The sequence below is a fragment of the Nannospalax galili genome, unplaced genomic scaffold, assembly GCF_000622305.1.
Source record: "Nannospalax galili isolate Female #2095 unplaced genomic scaffold, S.galili_v1.0 scaffold444, whole genome shotgun sequence".
Classification (NCBI taxonomy): domain Eukaryota; kingdom Metazoa; phylum Chordata; class Mammalia; order Rodentia; family Spalacidae; genus Nannospalax; species Nannospalax galili.
This window is the reverse complement of record NW_008354022.1, coordinates 110,055-121,976: the sequence shown is the minus strand read 5'-3', so window position 1 is coordinate 121,976 and position 11,922 is coordinate 110,055. Positions and strand designations below refer to the sequence as shown.

At 44.2% G+C, this 11,922-nt stretch overlaps 1 protein-coding gene across 1 annotated transcript in view; it reads left to right on the top strand.

The window, feature by feature from the left end:
* Positions 1–11,922, top strand: part of Galnt17 (polypeptide N-acetylgalactosaminyltransferase 17) — a gene marked incomplete in the record, with an annotated part of 518,181 nt that overhangs the window by 413,234 nt on the left and 93,025 nt on the right. Inside the window, 1 exon segment of the mRNA XM_008851109.3 lies at positions 6,513–6,630. Within this exon segment, the coding sequence (XP_008849331.1) occupies positions 6,513–6,630 (118 nt within the window).

Genomic DNA, 11,922 nt, shown 5'->3' with positions numbered 1-11,922 from the left:
ACACACACTCACACACACTCACACACACACACACTCACACACACACACACACACACACTCACACACAGACACACTCACACACACACACACACACACACACACACACACACACACACACACACACACAAATACTCATAGCTATCTGGCCCAACAAATACGACAGTATGGTTTGCTGATATCTATTCTAAAATTTTCCTGTTTTTCTCTTCCTAAATCTTTTATCTAGGCATGCTTCATTTCACAAGGTAACTAACAACACACTTGAAAAATACATTATCCTGGAAGGCTAGAAAGATGGATGAGTGGTTAAGAACTATTACTGCTCTTTTAGAGAATCTGGGTTCAGTTTCCAACATCCACATCTAGCTTCACGGACTCTAACACCCTCTTTTGGCCTCCATGGGATGCTACAAGTCAGTGTACACACACATACATATAATTAAAAACATAAAATCTTAAAAAATATGTAACTTTAGGCTGGGCATGGTGGCACATGCCTTTAATCCCAGCACTCGGGAGGCAGAGACAGGCAGATCTCTGTGAACTGAGCTAAGCCTGGTCTACATATTGAGTTCCAGGTCAGCCAGGGCTGCAGGGGAGATCCTGTGTCAAAATAAAACCAAAAAAATGTATCTTTGTATATGTATACACACACACACATGCAGGCATGCAGGCACGCACGCACACGCACACACACATGCACATAACACACCATGCTTTTACAAAAATACCCTTCAAAGGTTTCTCTACAACCCAGTTTCTCAAAGCTTAAATCAATGTGATTATCAAAAAGTAAATGTGTTATGCAGAGAAAATTGCTTATAGGAAATCTCTCACTAGAGAGTTCTGAGACGGTCTTTGTTTCAATAAAGCACGCCTGGGCAGAATCAGTCAACCAAGAAAGCACATGTTGGAAACTGACAACTTCAATCCCCACTGGCATTTTTTACACCTGTGAAAAATCACACTCGAGAGAGGAGAGGAGGCTTTCCCTTTATCCCCATAAGCAAAGGCTCTTAATACTCAGGCAGTCTGCTTCCCAATCTGGACAAAGTTGTTCTTTGTGAATTATCTCCCCAGCAACACACATGAAAACCCTACCTCCATTCAACCGCAAAGCCTTGGCCTTTGGGTCCGATCTGCTCACAAGATATGTGTGTGCTAGATACGGAGTTTGATTTTTTTTAAAGGCACAGGCGCTTACCCTTTTGGTATTTATATGTGTAGCAGAGATAAATGGAACCCTGGGTATTAAATTACTCTTCTGTGCAAGCTGAGAACTCTGTGCACGCTGGATGGCTCCTTCTCCCAAATTGTATTTTTAGTGTTTAGCAGCTTCATGTTGAAATCTTCAAAGTGGGACTTTTTATTCCACCTGGTGCAAGAACTCTTAGCTACTGCCAGTTTTAGCTGCTTTGGTTGGGGAGGCAGCAGAGCATTAAGGAGGGGCGGGGATTCTGACGCCACACGGTAGCTCCTGGCTTCTCATTTACCTTCATGAACTGTGCTTGGTCAGGTCATTTTTACCTCTGATGTGGTTTGAGCCTGAAATATCCCCAGACAGCCATGTGCTAAAGCCTTGTTCCCCAGGGAGGTGCTGCTAGGACACCTTGGAAGCTTTAAGGGGTGGAGCCTTGGGGTGGGGAGATGGTTCAGCCTAGTAAAGTGCCTGACCTACAAGCCAGGTGTGGTGGCGTATGCCTGTAATCCCAGCACTGGGGAGGCAGAGACAGGAGGATCCCTGGGGCCCCCTGACCAGCCAGCCTGGCCTACTTGATGAGTTCCAGGCCAGTGAGAAACCCTGTCTCAAAAAACAAAGTACACAGTACCTGAAATAGGATAGCTGAGGTTGTCCTCTGGTTGTCACACACACACACACACACACACAAACACACACACACACATACACACACACACGTACCTGCACATACAGAAACACATGTAATATATGTGCACATGCCTGTACACACATGCACACATGTGTCCCTGCACACACAAAAGAGGTAGAACCTGGTAGGAGGTTTTAAGGCCATTGGGAATTTGTCTTTGAAGGGGGACAGAGCACCTCAGTCCCTTCTTCTTTTTCTCTTTCTGCCCTCTGGCCAGGAGTCAAGCAATTTTTCTCTGGCGTGTGCATCCTGCCCTTATTGTCCAGGACTCTGTGAAGAAACTTAAAAACAATGGAGCTGAGTTGGCAAGACGGCTCAGCAGATAAAGGCTCATGCCACTAAGCGTGAAAGCCTGAGTTCAATCCCCAGAACTCATATGGTGGAAGAAGAGAAGTGACTCCAGAAAGTTGTCTTCTGACCACCACACGTGTGTCAATTGCATGCATGCATGCATATATGCATGCATCTGCATACACACACTAAAAATGTAATAAATTAATTAAATAAATAGTACCATTTAATTATGGAGTGGAATCTTTCAAACCAAGAGCCAAAATAGCCTTTTTCTCTTTATAAGTCTGAGGTATTCACTATAGTGATGGGAAGCTAGCTTAACACAATCTCTGAGCCTCAGTTCCCTCAGACAGATAATGGACTTAATGTGTCTCAAGCTGAGCCATTTGCGCCAGTCAGATCCCCTCTCTTTCCCCAGTTCAATCTATTGGTCTTCTCAGCATACAGGGCCTAGAACCGTACTTTGGTTATTAGGAAATGCAAAAGGATTCATGGTGCATGGCATTACAAATCACACTAAAATACGCGAGTGTTTATCAACCAAGCTACCACTAAGCCAGCCCCCAGCCTAGGCAGATGCCCTACTAATGAGTCACACCCCCAGCCCCACACTGCAGGCAGGTGTTCTACCACTGAAGACCTCTACCTTTCTAGTGTAGGAGTGTGTTAGTTATCTTTCTCATTGCTGTGACAAAATACCTGACCAAAGCAACTATGCTGGATAGCTTTAGTGTCAACTTGACACACCTGGGTTGAGGGAGCCTCAATTGGGGAATTGCCTTCACTGGACTGGCCTGTGGCCATGTCTATAGGGCATCTTCTTGATTGTTGAGTGATGTGGGAGGGCCCAGCCCACTGTGGATGGTGCCACCCCTGGGCAGGTGGGCCTGTGTTCCATAAGAAAGCAGGCTGAGCAGGGGCCAGGGAGCAAGCCAGTAAGCAGTGTTCCTCCATGGCCTGTGCTCCAGCTCCTGCCTCCAGGTTCCTGCCCTGAGTTCCTGCCTTGGACTCCCTGATGAACTGTGACCAGGGAGATGTAAGATAAATAGACACTTTACTCACCATGTTGGTAGTGGTCAGAGTGTTTTGTCACAGCAATGAAGAAACAAACTAGGACAACAACTTAAGGAAGGAAGGGTTTATTCTGTCTCACAGTTTGAGGGCACAGTCCATCATGGTGGGAAGACATGGCAGCAGGTCTGTGAGGCAGCTGCTCACATGGCATCCACAGTCAGGAAGCAGAGAGGTGAATGCAGGTGCTCAGCTCACTTTCTCCTTTTTATTCAGTCCAGGGCCCCAGGCCATGGGATGGTGCTGTCCACATTCAGGGTGGGTCTTCCCACCTCAGTTAACCCAATCTAGAAACTACCTCACAGACGAGTCCAGAGAGGTTTGTCTCCTAGGTGACTCATTATCCTGTCAAGTTGGTCATTGATATTTACCATCTCAGGTTGGAAAGATTTATTTTGGCCCATGTCTTAGAAAGTTTCATCCATCATGGCTGGGAAGCCATGGACAAGTTAATGGTGGAGACTTCTCACATCATGGTGGACCAGAAAGCCGAAAATGGAAAGGAAGTAGTGGCTAAGGTACCACCTTCAGAGTTCTCCCCTTTTAACAATCTGTTTCTGTCAGCTAGCCCCCCAAAGGTTTCATACCCTTCCCAGCACCTCTTGCTTGGGAACAAGTGTTTGAACATATAAGCTTATGGAGGATGCTTTAGACTCAAACCATAGAAGGAGTTGATAGAGGGCACATACAGGCAGGCTTTTGACAAACTTGTGAAAAGAACATGGAAACTAAGGAAACTCTACCTCTGAGTGTGAATTCATTGACCTGCCTCCCCCCACTCCTGATGGATTTTCTCTTCTCTCTCAGACTTTCTCTCAGTCTCTCTCTTTCTCTCTCTCACTCAGCACTTGTGTGTGCTGCATATACTTTATGAAACAGCAACAATAAAAGTGATTATTTTTAATTTCTGTTCTCAGTAATGAAGCTATTAGGGCTTTGGCAGATTCTCTTAATGCGATTATCATTTTTGAATGATTTTGAATTGAAATGCTTGCACTAATGGTGGTAGTCACAGTTGAGGTTGAAGAATGAGGCTATAAGTATGTGCTCTAGAATCTTGTCAGCCCTAAAGTATCCCCGACTACAGCTCGCATGACTGGGCAAGTGATGCAGATGCCTCCCCTGGAAGTAAAGCTGCACTGTCTTCTGGGTTCACTGACAGGTCAAGGCTGGCTCACCTGCCACCAGACACAGCCACAGGCACCAGTGGGGTGGACAGCTGCTTCCTGCCAGGGTACTGTTCTCCCAGAAAGAGGACAACTGGTCATTGTATGCCCAATCAGGTGGTCCCAAAATTCTAGGAAATCATCCGTTGAACTCACCAGCAACACTGGCTGGTCCAGCCTCAAGCTTATTAGGTAGCCCAGGCTTGCCTTGAACTCACCTGCACCCTGGACTTGCCTGGAGCTCACTGTGTACCCTGGGCTGGCTTTAAATTTGTTATGTAGCCCAAGCTGCTCTCGAACTCACAGTGTGTCCCAGGTTGGCTTTGAACCCATTATGTAGCCCATGTTGGCCTTGAACTTGCTATGTGCTCTGGCTGGCCTAGAACATGAGATGTAATGCAACCTTGCCCTGACCTCACTGTGTATCTGAGGCTGAACTCCCCATGTAGCCCAAGCTGGTCTTGAACTCACTGTATATCCTAGGCCTTAGACATGTCATGTTGCCCAATGTGGTCTTCAACTCACTGTGTAACCCAAACTGGATTTGAACTTGTTATATAGCCCAGGTTTGCCTTGAACTCACTAGATACCTCAGGCTGGCCTTGAACTCATTATATAGCCCAGATAGGACCTGAACTTGCTATGTAGCCAGGGTTGCCTTGAGCTCACTATATAGCTCAGGCTAGCCTTGAATTCACTATCATGTCTCCATCTTCCTACTTCTGGGATTACAGGTGTGCACCACCACCACACCCAGCTTGAGGGTGTATTAATTATTCAGTCTCCATGTTGTTCACCAATTAAGTCATGACCCCGTCTGTGGGAGCCTCACCTGCTCCTAGCACTGTAGGGTAGCCCCAGAACCTGGCGTTCCTTTCAAAGGGACCCTGCATCCTGCTTACTTATCCTGGGGCTTGCTACAGCCTCTTTTTCCCATAGTCCCTGTAAGACTCCTTGACTCTGTGGGCAGTTTCAACCATGATCTTTTCAAAAGACACTAACAGAGATATCTCTATTCCCATTCCATCAGGATGAACCTCCCACCTCTTGTCTCTGGGTTCTGATGACCTGCCCAGGATGCAGACAGAGAGGCCTGGCCTGCTGTGTCTCCTGTGCACTCTCACACCAGCTTGGGCAGCTGTCCTTTCTCAGTCTTATTCCAAGGAGGAAACCCCCAGGGTCATGCAATTGAAAATGTCTCAGACACCCATGGGACACTAAGGCCTTCCCCTCTGAGACATCTCCTTCCTCTAGACATTCTTCTCTAGGCTCCCTGATCCAGTGTCTCCAGACAGAACATGGAGACTGGATGCTTTGATATTTGGACTTTCTGATTCAGTTACTCTTCTCATTGTTGTCTGACAAAAGAAACTGAAGGAAGGAAGAACTTATTCTGACTCAGTTTAAAGACATAGTCCATCATGGTGGGAAGGCATGGTGGCAGGAGTGTGAGGCAGCTGCTCACATCGTGTCCACAGTCAGGAAGCAGAGAGATGAATGCTGGTGCTCAGCTCACTTTCTCATGTTTATTCAGTCTGGGACCCCAGCCCACAAGATGGTGCTGCCCACATTCAGGGTGGGTCTTCCCTCCTCAGTTAATCCTCTGTGGAAACATTCTCAGGGGTGTGTTGGCTAGATGGCTCCAAATCCTCCAGTTAAGTCGACAGTGATGATTCACCATCACACCCTCCCTCTCAGATTTGCCTCCACATGGAGAGTTTGCTAGATCACTTCTACTTACTGCGGTAGAGCAAATGAGCCCTGTTGCTTCCACTGACTGGAAGGTCATAGAGCCTTTGGGTCTCCATGGTGTTACTTGACTGCTGCAGCATGCGGTAAGAACCACTTCCATGTTGTAGACACCGTATCATACCAATCCCTATCCAGTTTCTCAGGGAACTGGGGTGTCCCTGGACACTTAATGTTCCTGATTCTTCTACAGCTAAATGGTAGCCTGATGAAAAGGTGGAGTGTGGGGCATTAAGGGCTCAAGGAAGGAAGGGGAAATTCCTGTACATGTTATGAGAGTGTCTACTGAAGGGTGTCTGCTGCCTACATGTTGCTAAACTTAACTTCTTTCTCTTTCCTACAGGACACCAGCCATGATTGGCTGCTCATTTGTGGTCAACAGGAAGTTCTTTGGTGAAATTGGTCTACTGGACCCTGGGATGGATGTGTACGGAGGGGAAAATATTGAACTTGGAATCAAGGTTGGTAGTGCAATATCCCTTCCTCCTGATTCATCTGTTTCTGAACAGAGATACTGGACCTTCTTAGATATGTTTATAGCTTCTCATAGCTGATGAGTGACAGATTCATTTATCTCACCCCATTTCTGGGAAGGTATCTAAGAAGGACTTTTCCTTAGGTGGGGATATCTTGGGAGTTCTTCTATAAAAACTGACCAGAGCGTCTCACACATTCCTGACCCACTCTTGGTATACATTGGAAAGTCTGGTTCCTTCTTGTATTGTTTTCCTGTCTTTTTTCTTAAAATTAAGTAGCCTCTTAGATTGCTATTTCCATCCTAGGTATTTTGGTGGTGTGATGGTTAGTTTTAACTGTCAACTTGACACAATGGACACAATGTAGAATCGCCTAGAAGAGAGTTGCAATTTTTTAGATCGGGTTGGCCTCTGGGCATGTCTGAGGGAGTTGTCTTGACTGCCTTAATTGAAGTGGGAAGACCCAGCCCACCGTGTATAGCACCACTCCTTGGTTTGGGCTTCTTGACTATGATGTGACCAGCTGCTTCAAGTTCCTGTCCTGACTTCCCTCAATGATGGACTGTAACCTGGAACTGTGAACCAAATAAACCCTTTCTCCCTTAAGTAGCTTTTTGCCAGGGTGTTTATCACAGCACCAGAAGTGAATGAAAATAAGATAGCAGCTTGTAAGCATGGCAGAGCCCTAAGTTGTCTGAGGAAGGGAAGTGTAGTGTTCTTAGGGACCTTTCCTTTTCTCAGAAATAGTTACGGGAGGACCAGAGAGATGGCTCAGGAGTTAAGAGTACTTGCTGTTCCTGCAGAGGACGGGTCCTGGGTTCAGTTCCCAGCACCTACATAGCTGCTCACGACCATCTGTAACAACTCCAGCTCCCAGGGGATACAGTAAAAATAAAATTTTCTTTTTAAAGAAGATATATTTACATGGGAGACTGAGGTGGGAGGCCAAGGGGGAGAGCAATGGACCCTCTGTTTGACCTCCAGATCAAGTGAGCTCCAGTTACGTTGCCCCTATGTTGACTTCTACTCACTTTTGACACAATACTTGCACTGTAAAAACAAAATGTTGGGAACCACTGATTCATTTCAAAGTTTCTATTGGTTAATTTGTTTATTCATGTATCTATTTAAATTCTGAGACAGGTCCTCTTCTCACACTGTACCGAGGCTAATCTTGAACTCATGATCCTCTTTTCCCCAAGTGCTGGAATGACGGAAGGAGTTGCCATACACGCCTCAGCCATTGCATCTTAAAGTTAAGATCTCTAAATCCCAGTGAATTCTGGCAGCATCCTTTAGTGCTTGGTGGGAAACATTCTCTGCTTGATCCAAATTTTAGTCAAACTCCAGAATATTTCCAGGCAATGCTTGTAGAATCCATTTGTAGCAGGTATCTGTTAAAAAACTTGAGGAGGGACTTCCAAGCCTTGATATTTGCTCACCACCCACATCTCATCAGGTTCTCATCCTCCACCACCACCAACCCCCAGGTGATATGTGACTATCCTGGCCTGAATTCAGTAAGAATCTTACAGGAGAAAAATCCCCCTTATTCTTGGTGTCTCCTCTTATCTATCCACTGGCTCTCTCAGCCTGTTCCTGGACTGTAAACTCCCATTACCAACGCTGTTTGGTGTTGAGCCCAACCTCCATCTCCCATTGCAAAATCTCATCCCCAAATCTCTCAGCATCTATTGTGTTGGTGCTGGGCAACAAATTCTGCCTTACCCTGATTTAACCAGTATCCGGTGTCCTCCTCTATCACTCTTGTGCTGGTCGGTTTTAACTCTCAGCTTGACACAATCTACAATCCCAGAAGAAGGGAATCTTAATAAAGAAATATCTAAATTAGGTTGGTCTGAGGGCATGGCTATGAAGGATTGTCTTGTGTTGACTGATGTGGGAAGACCCAGCCTTCTGTGGGAAGCACCATTCTCTAGGGAGGCCAGCCTTGTCTACATAGTAAGTTCCAGGCCAGCTGGGGCTATGTAGACCTTATCTCAAAAAAAATTAACTAATTAATTTGAAAAATAAAACGTCTGCCTAGGTGTGTGGTATACACCTTTAGTTCCAGCACTCAGACAGTTGAGTTGAGTTCAGAGCTGTTGCTTGGGTGAAAAGCAGCTTCCTAGGACCAAAACAATTGACAGAGTAATAGATTTAAAAAACAAAACAAAACCCTAGGATTGAGAAAATAAACGAGAGTAGCACTTACAAGCTTTGTTGTTATTCTGAGTAACATTAATCAGAAACTATTAACAAAGCCTGTGACAATAATGTCTAAATCTTTTATTTTGAATTTTTGTTACACTTATTTGTGTGTGAGAGAGAGAACGAGAGAGAGAGAATATGAAGGTCAGAGAACAATTTGCAGTTCTCTCCTTCCTCCATGTGGGTCCCAGGGATCGAACTCAGGTCATTAGGCTTAGCAGCAAGCACCTTAACCTACTGACCCATCTGAGCAGTCCAGACCAGTAAATCTTAAGAGGGAGCAGATCTTCCAAGGAGAGAAGTAAATTGCTCTTAAATAATGTAGAATCAGGTGTCTTCAGATTTTGCCACAACGGTTAATTTGAGAAGAAAATGCATTCTTCTGAACTCTTATAAAATAATGAGCGCCCAGGATTGCTGAGCCGCATCTGGCAGCCGTCCCGAAGGGGAGACAGAGACACATTCAGATGTTCAGAATGTGTTCGCTTAACACCTCACAAACCTCCTCAGACAGCACCACCTGCTGGGGAGCAAGTGTTCACAAACACGAGCTGAATGGAAAGGTGCACATTCAAACCATATATATATATACACACACACACACACACACACACACACACCAAACAACCCTGCCTCAAGAAAACATCCAAAAGACAAGCAAAATGGCTATCAGTTGTAAAATAAAATGGCATTCCTTGGTAGAATGTTTGCAATCTGTAAAGTTAAATTTTATTATTAGTGTGTGTGTATGTTGAGGGGCATCACAGTGTATATGTGGAGGTCAGAGAACAGCTTTCAGAAGTTGGGTCTCTCTTTCCACCATATGGGCCCTGGGGATTGAACTCAGGTCCTCGGGCTTGGCAGCAAGCACTTTTACCCACAGAGCTATCTCACTGGGCCCTAATGTTGAATTTTATACAAGGTGTGAATTCTCTCTACTCTGACTTGATAAGTGGATTTAGATTACGTTGTTTCTTATTGGTTTTATTTTTCTTTCCCCTCCAGATAAACTGGGAAATGAAGAATTCAGTCAGTATGTTTTATGTTAATTTCTTTTCTTTTAATTCAACCCTTTCTTAGGGAAAGTTTGAAACATACAAAAATAGAACAATATAATGAATCCAAATGCACAAATTATTCAAGTTGAACAAATGCCAACATTTTGCTATGTGTGTGGGATTTTTTTTTTTTTTTCTCTCAGTAACTTTCTGGCTTTTAAAAAACAAATCCCCAGACATGATCCTAAAAATACTTTAGGGGTAACTGCTGACATATAAATACTTCCTTTAAACATTGGCTTGATATAACATGACACTTAGCAAAATTTAATATTCATGTTTTCACAAAAATATTTCCCTAAATGCTGTCACATTTTCTCAAAAAAAGCATATTTTTTTACACTTGGTTTGTTCAATTAAGATTTCAAACAAGTTCTGCCCACTCATGGCTCTTCCCTGATCTGTCTGTTAAGCACATTTTAATCCACAACATCTCCCCTCACCTGTTTGATTTTCATGCCATTCATTTATTTTTAAAGATTTATTTTATTCTTTATATTTGTGTATGTGCACATGAGTGCAGTGCCCACAAAATCCAGAAGGGGGCATCATTGGATCCTCTATAACTGGAGTTTCAGGTAGTTCTAAGTGGCCATGTGGGTCCTGGAAACTTAACTCTGTAAAAGCAACAGAGCTCTTAACCACAGGGCCATCTCTCCGCCGCCCCCCCCCGCCCCCACATTGGTGAAGCAGTCATTTGACCTACAAATTTTTTCACAGTGTGGATTTGGTAGATCAATTCCTGTTGACATCTTTAACTTGTGACTGTAATCTCCATTGTCTATAAACCATAATAAGACATAGAAAAACTTTTGTTTCTTGATTGGTTTTGCTGGGCCGGGAATCAACCACAACAGCTCTACCCCCAGCCCTTAGATGTAGAAGATTGATTCTGTTCCCTCCCTCCCTAACTTCCTGTTTTCCTTCCTTCCGTCTCTCTTTCCCTCCCTTCCCCTTGCCTCTCTCCCTTCCTTCCTCTCTTCCCTTCTTCCCTTCCTCTCTTCTTTCCTTTTCCTATTTCCTCTTTTCTCCCCTCATTCTTTCTTCTTCCATCTCTTCTGTCTTTCCTCCCTCTACCCTCTTCTCTCTCTCCCTTCCGCCCTCCCTCCTCCACATGCTCACTGTATTTATGCTGTACACTCCTGTTGCATCAGGCAGGATAAGACAATTCCCACTTTCTTGCTTCAACGGTGTTAAGAGTTAGTGCTGGGTGTAGGTGTTGTCAGTCTGCTTGATCCATGATAATATTTACATCACATCACACTTTCCCTAATTAATAATGTCGGCACCAGCTGTCCTTCCCATACCTCCATTATTTTGTGCGCCCTTAGAAAAGGGTGATTTTTCTTTCCAAAACTCTGCATCCTTGTCCTTTTCTAGAATGCAATTCTTCTTTAAAGAGCACTTTCCCTCTTTGCTGTTTGGATGCTGGGAAACACACTTCAAACAAGAAAGGCAGCACTAAGCTCCTTCCTTCTTTTACTTAAACATTTTTAGAATAACGAGTTGGTTCCATGGCAACCTCCAAAGTTGACCAAAGATGTCATTTTATCTCCCTGGTAATATGGACTCAAAAAATTTTAATATACTTTATGTGTCTAAATCTATTACAGTCATTTTCCATCCTATATGTATTTATGAAGGTGTAATTTAATATGATAAGTCAGAGGGATTGTCAAGTCTTAAGTTCTAGTGTTTCCATGGTTATATAAACCTCTATAATTACCTCTCAAAATGTGACACTGAATGTCATCTGCCTGAGAAAAACTTCCTTTTGACCTTTTCCTGCCTATTCTTTCTGCCTCTCCAGACCTTCTATCCAGGCTTCCATGTTCTGACATTCTGTGCTATAGACGAGTGGGGAAGATTCCAGAACCTCATGGAAACAGAGTCAGAACTTTTAGACTTCATTGTATAGCTGGCCATGTCAACCAAAGTTTTTCTGAGACTCTGTCCTGAGTTTGCTCCATAAACCAGCTCATTCTTTTTTAAAAAATTGTATATTATT